At 37.8% G+C, this 13,158-nt stretch overlaps 1 protein-coding gene across 2 annotated transcripts in view; it reads left to right on the top strand.

Annotated features, from left to right (window-relative positions):
- Calcrl (calcitonin receptor like receptor) overlaps positions 1–13,158 on the top strand; it is a 93,571-nt gene that overhangs the window by 66,820 nt on the left and 13,593 nt on the right. For both annotated transcript variants that reach the window (XM_029470780.1, XM_029470779.1), the window contains 4 exons: positions 6,001–6,127; positions 8,944–9,097; positions 12,316–12,376; positions 12,457–12,523. In XM_029470780.1, the coding sequence (XP_029326640.1) occupies positions 6,001–6,127; positions 8,944–9,097; positions 12,316–12,376; positions 12,457–12,523 (409 nt within the window). The remainder of the gene's footprint in view (positions 1–6,000; positions 6,128–8,943; positions 9,098–12,315; positions 12,377–12,456; positions 12,524–13,158) is intronic.

Raw genomic sequence — 13,158 nt, 5'->3', positions numbered from 1 at the left:
CCTTCCTTCCTTTCTTTCTTTCTTTCTTTCTTTCTTTCTTTCTTTCTTTCTTTCTTTCTTTCTTTCTTTCTTTCTTTCTTTCTTTCTTTCTTTTCCTCCCTCCCTCCCTCTCTCCTTTCTTTCTTTCTTTCTTTCTTTCTTTCTTTCTTTCTTTCTTTCTTTCTTTCTTTCTTTCTTTCTTTCTTTCTTTTCTTTTCTTTTGAGACAGGGTTTCTCTGTATAGCCCTGGCTGTCCTGGAACTCACTTTGTAGACCAACCTGGCCTTGAACTCAGAAATCTGCCTGCCTCTGCCTCTGGAGTGCTGGGATTAAAGGCATGTGCCCCCACTCCCGGCTGAGTCTTAATTTTTTAAAGAAAAGCACAAATATTAAGAATGATGACAGTTCATGTGTCTGTTTGCTTCCCACTGTGATAAAAATAATATATTATGGTCTTGCTCTGAGCAGTTCTCAACTGTTTACCCAGAATCTAGAAAGAGTTGCCAGCAGATAAACAACAAATAGTTACTAATTGGATATAAAGTAAATAAAACTCATTGCTTCCTCCAAACTTTCTGGTTCAACAGGTCACCTACTACATGGATGGCCTTGAATAACTTTCTTCAATTTTATTAAAAGATAATGCTATTTTAAGAGGTTAAGATAATGATTCTAGTTTGCTTGCATACATGGCCGGGATATATTAAAAACCCAATAAATTGTGACTTATTTTGACTCTAAAATGCTTTTGCTTATTTCTGGAATGCAAGAAATACAAACATTCAAAAGACTGTTTTCTCTCCCCATGGTTTCTTTCCCATTAGCTGACAAGGGAAAGCATTTGTCTAACAGTTCACAGATAAGAAGATCCCAGCTAGCCACATGAAAACACTGCTCTCTGGGCAGCCCAAAACTCACCTGTGGCACTAAAGAGGCAGCCCTGATAGGGAAGGATGGAAAAGGAAGGATGATGGAAGAGGGCCGACTCCAGGCAGGGACTTTTAAGCACTCTGTGAAAATAGACACACATCTTTTAATACATCTAGGTGATCACAAATAGCCCCACTAGAGACTGTCTACCCCCCCCACACCAAAAACAAAACACAGACGAAACAGACATTTTGATCAGCAAAAATCAATCCAATAGACAAATGATCAAAATACAGTCTATCCTTTAAGTGTACTCCTTGTTTTCTGTCTATTATCTCTGCTAGTGCTCAGATTGGCATGAGCTGTCCTTTCAAATACATGACCAATGGTTTAAAGCGGAAGTGATCTGAGCCCCCAGTAATGAGATAAACTGGAATAAGAAAACATTGCTCGGCAGGCAAGGCTACAGTTGTACCACTGGGCCCCATCCTCTTTATTTTATGCTGATTATTATTAATACTGAGAAAAGTAGGTTAAAATTTTCTTTCACACAGCAAACCCAATTGTAAAATTAAGGCAAGATATTTGACAACATTATCTGCCAAATTTTGAAGGTGCAACAGCAGAATTGGGTTACCATGGTAGTGAACACACGGGTTTGGAGATTTGTATAGACACAATGGAATTCCCTGGGAAAATGGTGTTTGGTCAATTGACATTTCACCACATTGAAATTATCTTCTGAATGTTAAATTCCTGTGGTTGTAGCAAAAACATGATAGGTTTTTAATTCTTTAATTGAATTACATACAACTTGACACAAGCTAGAGTTATCAGAGAGGAAAGAGCCTCAATTGAGAGAATGCCTCTATAAGATCCAGCTGCAAGGCGTTTTAAAATTTAACGATCAATTGGGGCAGGGCCCAACCCATTGTGGTTGGTGCTGTTCCTGGGCTGGTTGTCTGGGGCTTTATGAGAGAACAGGCTGAGCAAGCCATGGAAAGAAAGCTGCACCCCTCCATAACCTCTGGGTCAGCTCCTGTCTCCAGGTTCCTTCCCTGCTTGAGTTCCTGTCCTGACTTTGGTGATAAACAGCAATGTGGAAATGTGAACTGAAAAAAAAATCCTTTTACTCCCCAGCTTGCTTTTTGGTCATTGAGTTTCACTAGATCAATAGAAACTAACCAAACACAAACTGTTGTATTATTTAATCAATTTTCTTCCTTCCTTCCTTCCTTCCTTCCTTCCTTCCTTCCTTCCTTCCTTCCTTCCTTCCTTCCTTCCTTCCTTTCTTTCTTTCTTCCTTTCTTCCTTTCTTCCTTTCTTCATTTTTTCTTTTATTGGATATTTTCTTTATTTACATTTCAAATGTTATCCCCTTTCCTGGTTTCTCCTCTGGAAATCCCCTATCCCATCCCTCCTCCCCCTGCTTCTATGAGGGTGTTCCCCATCCACCCATTTACTCCCATCTCTCCACCCTGGCATTCCCCTACACTGGGGCATCGAGCCTTCACAGGACCAAGGACCTCTCCTCTTACTGATGCCTGACAAGACTATCCTCTGCTATATATGCAGCTGGAGCCATGAGTCCCTCCATGTGTACTCTTTTGTAGGTGGTTTAGTCCCTAGGAGTTCTCTGTGTGTGTGTGTGTGTCTGGGTGGTTTATATTGTTGTTCCTCCTGTGGGGCTGCAAACCCCTTTAGCTCCTTCAGTCCTTTCTCTAGCTCCTTTATTGTTGAGATAAAATTTGATGCCATCTCTTTGTGTACAAGAAACTATTGGCTGTGTAATTAAAATTAATCACCTGCTAGTGATGCTGAAAACAATAAATAGCATCAATAAGTGTTCCCCAGAGGTTGGAGGTTGTACTAAACGTGACATGGTTTGTCACACGTAACCTTCAAGGTTTGATATGATGACCCCTCTATTATAGATGAGGGATATGAAGACTAGATGCTAGAAACATGCTCAAACGCATGCTGTAAGGAGAGCTCAGGCTTCAGAAACCCCACCAGAGCCATGTGTGCTGACTTGATGCTACCTGCTAAGGTTGTTCCAATAGACAGCTGAAATCACACGTGTTAGAATGGAATTATTGGCATACTTGCACCAACTGCCTGTATAACTCTGCTCGCCAAACCTGCACCTTGAAATGATCGTCTAAATCAGTTATCATAAAAGAACATGAAATGGAAACAATCCAGACTCCCCAACCACATTTTCTATTATGTGGTTATGCTGCAGTCCCCAGGACAAATTTTATATGTATATATCTCAAAATTTTATCATGCTTCTTTAAGAAAATCATTTCATTTGCTTATTATACATAAAAATGTCACTTACAAGTTGATTTTTATCTGCACCAATCTACTTACATGTGTTAATGACTATATTTAGAAAGAAACAATATGAATCACTGTATAAATTTGTGTCCTTTTTTTTTTCTCACCAGACTGATAGAAGCTGTATCTCAGATATCATCTGTCTGCACTTGTTTAATCTGTGTGGTGCTTAGAGGCAGAAATGAGAGAAACTAAAGCGATAGGCCAAAGTGTTAGACAGTCTGGCATATTTTCATAACATACAGTGAACTGATATGACAGTGATCTATTTTATTGTAACAGTTTTGACAGCTCAGCTGGATAGCAGGACTGTGAAAGCAGAGAGCTTTGGCTTTAGTTGTGTAGGTTGATATTCACAACTACAATAGTGTTAGTTACTGTAAGGAGGAATAGCCTTAAGTAGGCCTGTTCTATTGTTAATACTTATTAATAATCTTCATTGTTAATAATCAAATCCATGTTACTGCTATGCCATTTTATTGAAAATAGGTCTGTCTCTCAGTGTTGAATTGCTATAAATTACAAGAATCATGCTACCCTTCAAAATTATCTAAAATTCCCATTTTCTGTGAAATATCATCAATACTCTGTAGGTCAGACTTTGCCCGAGACGTCCTCTCATTCCTCCCATGCTCTGTGAAATCAAGTTCGCTGACTGTAGTATGTATGAAACCAGGAGTTGTAATTCTTTCTATTTTGATGGATTACAGATGGTTGCAAAAGCCTGCTATTAAATGACTGTCTCAACTACATCCAATGGTTATTTTGAGAAATATCACATCCATTACATTTTTCTAAGTCTTCACTAATAGTACTGAGCACACAGTGGCAACTTGTAATCATTAGTTTGGGTTACATTGACTTTCTCATTCTTTATAAAAGTGGAGCTATATATATAGAATCACAGAGCTATATACATTTCAGAAGGAAAATAGTCTGAACTGTATTTTTAAACATGGAAAACATTGATTTCCCCATTCTAATTCTAAATTTCAACACACTCTTTTTTTTTTTTTTTAAGGTAAAGGGAAGTGAAAATTTGTACTTTAAATCTTCTTTTTTTCTTTTTAACATTTATTTATTTTCAACTCCAGATTTTATTCCTGGTTAACCCTCTGACTGTTTCACATCCCATACCTCTTCCCTGCCCCCTGTCTCCACAAGGATGCCCCCCTCCACCTACCCCCCCCCACTCCCACCCCCACCCTGTACCTCCACCCTACCTGCCCTTTAAACTCCTTGGGGCCTCCAGTCTCTTGAGGGTTAGGTGTATCATCTTTGACTAAACCCAGACCTTGCAGTCCTCTGCTGTATATGTGTTGGGGGCCTCATATCAGTTGGTATGTGCTACCCGGTTGGTGGTCCAGTGTCTGAGAGATCTTGGGGGTACAGATTGAGACTGCTGGTCCTTTTACAGGGTTGCCCTTCTCCTCAACTTCTTCCAGCTTTCCCCTAATTCTGCCATAGGGGTCAGCAGCTTCTGTCCATTGGTTGGGTGCAAATATCTGCATCTGACTCTTTCATCTGCTTGTTGGGTCTTTCGGAGGGCAGTCATGATAGGTTCCTTTTTGTGAGTGCTCCATAGCCTCTATAATAGTGTCAGGTCTTGGAGTCTCTCCTTGAGCTGGATCCCACTTTGGGCTTGTCGCTGGACTTTCTTTTTCTCAAGTTCCTCTCCATTTCCATCTCTGCAGTTCTTTCAGACAGGAGCAATTATGAGTCAAAGTTTTGACTATGGGATGGCGACCTCATCCCTCACTTGATGTCATGTCTTTCTGTTGGAGGTGGGCTCTACAAGTTCCCTCTTGGTAGGATGATTTCTCTAGAAAGACTATCTGAGATTGTTTTACTAGGATGCACATGAGGTTTTATTTTCTGCGATGCAGTGATGTATCATGCATTTCTACCCATGTGTTTAACATTGCCATTCAGCATTTGGCCTCAAGTAGGTTTCATTTTATCATTTTTCTCTGGAATCCCAAATAAAACTATGTTCAATTGCTTCACGAACAAAAACGTGCTTGGATGTTCACTTGAATGTGGGTAAGGAAGTCATGCACTAAAAAAAAAAAAAAAAAAAAAAAAAGAATCTAAGAGTGGCTGAGGAGTAAATCTGAAAAGCTGATTCATTTAATGACAATGACACCCTCCTGAAATCTATGTGTGAACTCCATGGACCAGTTCTTTTTTGTTTTATATAAATGGTAAATGGTCAGCTTCTTTTTATATCTAGAGGACATCTGGACCAATCAGAAAAAGTCTACAAAACCAAATCAATACTCCTCAGTGATTTCTAATTTTCATCTATGTAGCTAGTGTAAATGCAATTGTATATTTCCTATGACTGTTCGCTACAAGTATAGTCATTATCAGCTCAACAAAATAGTCTGGACTGTTTAAACAAAGCAGACTGTGTAGTTTAGTTAGGGGCATTTTACCTGTGTGAGAGTCTCGGGTAAATTGAAGTATCCAAGTTTGTCGGCATGTTTTTGATTATGTATCTTCACTGAATCTCAACTGTCTTTTGCAGAATAGATTAAATATTAATTGTGTTCAGAATTAAAGAGAAATTAATGCAGAGTTTGCTGAGGCAAGTCCCCCTCTATCTCTATAAAAACAACTCATTTCCATCTGGGCTTTTCCCCAATTAAAATTTTATCAAGTGAAAATTATGGATAAACAAAATAATTTTTCCAAAGTTAAAGCAACCTTTATGAATTGAAAGTGTACTGTATTTGAATTTATGTTTAATTAAAATGTAGAACCGCTTTTGTAATATCAACACATTGTCTTTCTTTTGCCTTGTAGGAGCTTAAGTTGCCAACGGATTACATTGCATAAAAACCTGTTCTTTTCATTTATTTGTAATTCTATTGTAACAATCATCCACCTCACGGCAGTGGCCAATAACCAGGCCTTAGTGGCCACAAATCCTGTAAGTAAAACGTGGTTGTACCTTTGAGGGTTAGTGGGAAGAGACATGGGCTGGGAGGTGGTTTCTGATATGGCTTATGTGACTCATTAGATAAATGTATATGTAAATTTTGGGGTTTTACATACAGGAAACATAGAGGCTGCTGTATTGCAGCCTAGGAAGGTAAATTTCCTTCAATACTTCCAAAGCTTCAGTTCATGTCATTGGCTACGGACTCCTGATGCTGGTGGCACATAAGACTGGTGGCCCATTGACTACACAATGTTCAATCCAAACCAATCTGTGCATCAGAGTTCTTAAATGAAAAAAAAACCTAATATACTTAATGGGAAATTAAAATAATCTTTGCTATCAGGCTCCCATTAAAAATTAATAAAATCAAGAAGACAAGATGCTTTGTATTACATGCTTTGTATTACAGTCATGTTAAACTCCATTAACATAAAATGTTAGAGTGCTCTACCAATCATTGTTTCAATAGGCGCTGATACATTCTTCTTCCTATAAGTCACAGTTAAAAAATATATGCTAAAATTTATGATATAAATTATCCATGATATAAACATGTATGTAAACTATACTTGGATTAAAATACATATAATATTGTATATATTATATATATTTGAATATATATTATATATATTAGAATACTCTAATTATATATATATATATATATATATATATATATATATATTAGAATACTCACACTTTTAGAATCACCTACTGTGATGTTGTGGCAAACCTCCAGTTTTGGATATGGATGTGTGTGTGGTGTTTGTGTGTGTGGTATGTGTGTGTTATATGTGTGGTATGGTGTGGTGTATGTGTGCTGTGTGTATAATATGGTGTGGTGTGGTTTGCTGTGTGTGTGTTGTATGTGTTGTGTTGTGTTGTGATGTGTGTGTGTTGTGGTGTGTGTATGTGTTGTGGTGTTGTATGGTGTGTGTTTGTGTTTATGTTTGTTTGTTTGTGTGTGTGGTATCTGTGTGTGCTCTTAAGCACATCAAGTTGTGTTTTCTGGATTATGTTATCTAATTACTGAAATCAGAGAAGGAAAGGGATTTCCACCAAATGGATCAATGAATAACAGGCTTGTGTGTGCTTTATGCGTATTTTCAGGGTAATTTACAAAGTTCTAAAGTTTCTCCCTTTGTTGGCACATGTGCTTTCTGGTGGTTTGATCTTGCTCGTGTTCCTCTCTAAAGTCAATGGGGGGAGGAAACCAGAACATAATTAGCAGTGTAAAACAGTGGTTGACATTCTGCCATTTAAGAATGAATTTTTCTAGGAGAATCTGTTTTGTAACACAGCAAGAGTTTCTAACTCTTATGTAAGAGAAGCAGAAGGATATGTATCTAATAGACAAAGTATACAATTAAAATATAGTGAGTTTATTATTGGAAAAGAGTATTTTCCAATTATATTAAGAGTGCCTTCCACAGAAATATTTTTTTGATGTACTAAACGCTTTTCCTTATAATAGTTTATATTAATTTTAAAGTAACATCAGAATCAAGTTGAGTTAGATAAGAATATAATACCTACATAAATATTGAGGGTTAAATTCATCATAAATATACTCAAATATATGTAGTTAAAACTATTTTATTTTTAAGATACTTGAGTATCTTGTAAAAGACGTTACTGAATTATTTAAAATTTAGCAAATGCATTCTTCACACATATTAAATAAAGAAATACTGTTACAATATCCTTAAGGAAGGTGCTGTTACATATATAGGTATTTTTGTTTTTTGTTTTTGTGAGGCAGAGTTTCTTTGTGTAGCCTTGACTGTCTTGGAACTCACGAGATGCTCCTGCCTTTGCCTCCTGAATGCTGGAATTAAAGGCGTGAGACACCACTTTCCAGCTTCTACTACTAGTTTTTTTTTTTTTAAATCTATACAATGTGTGGCCATTTACAATGCATGCCTCAAGAAATATTCAAGAATTTGATAAAATATGTCTAAATGATAATAGTACAAGTTCAAGTCCTATCCATAATTCTAAACTTATTTTCAAGTGGTCTTGGTTTCTAACATAACACTAATTTAAGAAATTATAATAACCACTAAATATGTATTGAATTTCAGATTGGAAATTAAAGATTGTAACATTCTGTTACAGCCTATTAACTTCGATAAGGCAAGAATCAATATTTCCCAGCTTCTCTGTATTTTCTTTATTTCTTTATCTGATATTTGGATGTCTTTCTTCTTCTACATATAAAAGAGGAGAAAGTAGGAATCCAAGAAAAAGAGGAGGTGAAACCACCATTTTTATTCTGATATGAAAATTTCATACTTTACATTTAGGCAATATGTAGTTACTTAGAGATTACTTAGTAAGTTTTACTTATTTATGCTTGTGGGGTGAAGGATACAAAACTTACTAAGGATTGATACATGTTTAATTCAGTGCTGATAAGACTATCAAAGTTTTTCTGACAGAAAACAATCAGAATCAAAACAGATGTACCATGGTGTATGTGTCTACTGTTTATATTTAATCTAAATAAGTATACATAATAACTTGAACTCATTAGAAACACAGATTCCCAGTAAGCTGAGGGAGATGTTTTTGTTTGGAATTGTTTGGAATATCACATGATTCTTATGAACTGAGAGAGTACATAGTTGATAACTTGAGACCCACCATGGATGAGTGTGCAGAAGAGCACGGCATAACTCAGATTCCCGAGTGTGCACATTTTTGTGTGTGGGACAGAAAAATCCCATGGTTTTTGAAATAAACTGGCCGACTTGCTTCACCAGTAGATTTCGTAAACTCAGGAACCACTGTTTCTGTCCTCACAGGTCAGCTGCAAAGTGTCTCAGTTCATCCATCTCTACCTGATGGGCTGTAACTACTTCTGGATGCTCTGTGAAGGTGTTTACCTGCACACACTCATCGTGGTGGCTGTGTTTGCGGAGAAGCAGCACTTGATGTGGTATTATTTTCTTGGCTGGGGTAGGTGCCACTGTCATTACCTGCTTATTTATCTGATTAAGACGGCTTTTTAGCTTTTAGGCCACGTGACTTACTACTAATCATTCTTTCCTCGTTGCTATAAATTGAAATATGCGAAGGGTCACAAGCTCATGGTTTCTCTAGTCTCTTTTTGATTAATAATATGATAGCTTTTTTATTAGATATTTTCTTTATTTACATTTCATATTATACCCTTTCCTGGTTTCCCCTCTGAAAAACCTCCATTCCATCCCCTTTCCCTCTGCTCACCAACCCACCCACTCCAGCTTCCCTGTCCTGGCATTCCCCTACACTGGGGCACTGAGCCTTCTCAGGACCAAGGGCCTCTCCTCCCATTGATGTCCAAGAAGGCCAATGTGATATCTTTTTTATATTTTGCTATTTCAATGACAAGCTCATTCTAGCTGAATGCATAGTGACTAGAAGAAGAGAATTAAAATTACAGATTAAGGATCTGGTTTCTGCACTCACTCTTCTGAAGGTCCTCTCTTTTCACGTATGAAATGGAGACAAGGCGCTAAATAGCTTTGAAGTTCCACCAAGAAAACCTTTGTGATCCCCCTCCCTCTCCCCTCCCCCTCTCACTCTTTCTCTCTTGCTCTCTTTTTCATCTTTGTTTTTGTGAGACAGGATCTTTTGGCTTAGAACTTGCTATGTAGGTAGATCAGAAAGCTTTGAAACCACAGAGATTCTTCTACGTCTTCCTCCCGAGCACTAGAATTGAAGACGTGTGTTGTCATATCCAGCCCTGTTGAGATCTTCTTAAACTGTCATTTTATGGTCAAAATTTGGGGTATCAATAATTGAATAAATGTATGCAAAAGATCCACTTCTTTCACATACTTTCTTGGCATTGTGTAACTCACAAAACAAGCTACAAAACACACTCTGTGTTTCTTAGGGTCATTGGAATGGTGTGTGTGAATTTGACACATGGTAAATGAATTTAATAGAACTAACTTCCAGAGATAAAACAGAAATTTTATTTCTTTATTATCTATCAGATGAAGCTGTAGATATTGAGATAAAGACCTATGCATATACGTGTACCAAATTGTCAGTGCATTCTGATTGTCTCTATAAAATATTTCTTCACTTCACTTTTTTATAAGTTCAGATCCTCCTACAAGTTGTTTTTATTGTTTTTAATATATACATACATTAATATGTATTCTTAGATTTTTATTCTATTTTTGTGTATGTGCACATGCACATGAATGCAGTGCTTGTAGAGGCCAGAAGAGGGTGTTGGATTGCCTGGAGCAGAAGCTCTGAGGAACTGTGGATGCTTGGAGCCAAACTCATGTCTGTTATAAGAACAGCAAGTGCTCTTAATCCGTGAGCCCCAAAATTGTTTAGAACATTAAAAAATACATATCATTTTATCTGAATAAATTTTTCATTTCTATTTTTACTTCTGAGAAAACCTTTTAACTCAATTTATTATATATTTTCCAAAAATGTCTTTTTATATTGCCTGACTTTCTTTCAAATAAATAAGTATGTTGCATGCACTGTGGAATTTGAAAGGTACCTCCGTCCTGTCTGTGGCACCAGATCCTGCATCTCCACTTGGACTAGTGACTTTGGAATTCCCTTGTTATTGTTGTTTTGTTTGTTTGTTTTATTTTTGTTTAATCTATACAGGCATACTGTATACATATATGATTAAATATTTATATTTATGTATACAGTGTACTACATGCATACAGTGTCAGAAGACTGTATGCCAGGTCAGAAGAGGGCATCAAATCCCCTCTAACTACAGTTACAGAGGATTTGCACTGCCATGCTGGTGCTGGCAATTGAACCTGGGTCCTCCAGAAAAGGAGCCAGTGCTCTTAACTGCTGAACCATCTTTCCAAGAATTCTCTTGTTCAAAATTTCAAAATCTGGGATAGTGATATAGCTCTGTTGGTAGAGTGCTTACTTAGATGCATATAGTCCTGGCTTCTACCCCCAGCACCTCATAAACCAGGCATGGTGCATGCCTGCCGTCCCAACACTTAGGAGATGGAGGCAGGAGAATCAGGAGTTCAAGGCCATCCTTAGCTACATAGTGAGGGTGACACCAGTCTCCGGTACAGAGGACCTGTTCTCGAAATAAAGAAGGAATATGGGCCTAGAGGAGATGGCTCAGAGGCTAAGAGCACTAGCTACTCCTCCAGAGGACCCGGGTTCAATTCCCAGTGGCCAACTCACAATGGCAACTCCCAACTGTCTATAACTCCAGTTCCAAGGGACCCAACACCCTCACACAGACATGAATGCCAGCAAAACATCAGCTGCACATAAAATTAAATAAACTATCTTTTTAAAAAGCCAGGCAGTGGTGGTACACACCTTTAATCCCAGCACTTGGGAGGCAGAGGTGGGGATCTCTGAATCTACAGAGTGTGTTCCAGGATAGCTAGGGCCATACAGAGAAACCCTGTCTTGTAAACCAAAAGGAAAGAAAGAAAGAACAATCAAACACATGTTCTGTGGCTGTGTTTGATTGACTATTCATGGTGGTGTTGAGCGTTTTTTTTTTGTTTTTGTTTTTTTTTTTAAAGATCTGATTTAGAAGCCTCAACACAGCCGGGCGTGGTGGCGCACGCCTTTAATCCCAGCACTCGGGAGGCAGAAGCAGGCGGATTTCTGAGTTTGAGGCCAGCCTGGTCTACAAAGTGAGTTCCAGGACAGCCAAGGCTACACAGAGAAACCCTGCCTCGAAAAAACCAAAAAAAAAAAAAAAAAAAAAAAAATTGATATAGAAGCCTCAACACATGCAGAAATCTTGGTATAGCAAGCAATTTTTTTTTCTTTTTTTCTTCAGAAAATAGTTTACCATGAATCTGTCTTTTACCATAGAAATAATTATAAGTCTCAATATTTCCTAACATTTGACATTAAATATTAACCAATTTCATCCCATGGAAATTATATGAATACAAAAATTCTGCTAAGGATTGTGACTTAAGCAGCATAGAATGTGTTAATCTCCGGAATCTTGCTGATTTAAAATGATATGTGATATTCAAACTTGGTAGTTTATCACACTTTCCTCTTGACTATACATATGCAATTACACAGTAAGCATAGGCATAGTTAGTTTTTGCTACTCAGGTGTCTCTGAAGTTCATGTTCATGACTTCTTTGAAAATCTTCATCAATAAGGAAAATTGCCCATTCATTTGGTTTTGCTTTATTTGTAGGGTTTCCCCTGCTTCCTGCCTGCATCCACGCCATTGCCAGAAGCTTGTATTACAATGACAAGTAAGACCCTTTCCACTTGTGACTAATCTTAGAACTAAGAGAAATGAAAGTCTTTCAAATATCTTTACTTTATCCCCCAGTTGCTGGATCAGCTCAGACACTCACCTCCTCTACATTATCCACGGTCCGATTTGCGCTGCTTTGTTGGTATGTAACTAAAATTCTCAGTTTCTCATCGTTGCTCCTATTTCCTGAATCTCCTCTCCAACTTTCTTATTCAGAGTTGGTGCACTGCTTAATTGAATAAAGTTCAGCGAAGGTGTTATATTGGCACAGGAAAGGAAAATTGCCAATTTGCAAAGCATCAGGGACCCTGGGTGGGAAGCTGCTTTTGCAGCTGAACATGAACTGGGGTCAAAATGGTTCTAACAGAATTAGACAAATGCTAAGACTAATGCAGCAAGTCCGCTGGCTTTGGCAAATGGAAAACAGTTGGTGCTCAAACCACAGCCAGGCAGGGAAGAAGAAGCACAAACAAATACTCAGACTTTTCTCTCTTCCTGTCTCTGACTTCTTAGTTCCGCTTGCTAGCCAAATACAGTAAATATCAGAGTGTCAGAGTCTGAGTCGTGACACCATGGGTGCTCCCTTCTGCAGGAGGAGCAGAACACAGGATTGTTCTATTAAGAAACTACAACACACCTATGCAAGAGTAACAGGCCAATGAAGAGACAACTTTGTTTTGAAAATGAAACGCTCATGTATTATGTAATTACAGCAGGCCATTCAATATGAGTGTATTCAACTGTCTTTGAATGTGGTTGTGTTATCAGAAAATCTGT

This window comes from Mus caroli, chromosome 2 (genome assembly GCF_900094665.2).
Source record: "Mus caroli chromosome 2, CAROLI_EIJ_v1.1, whole genome shotgun sequence".
Taxonomy (NCBI): domain Eukaryota; kingdom Metazoa; phylum Chordata; class Mammalia; order Rodentia; family Muridae; genus Mus; species Mus caroli.
Note: the sequence above shows the minus strand (reverse complement) of the source record. Positions and strands in the feature narration are given on the sequence as shown.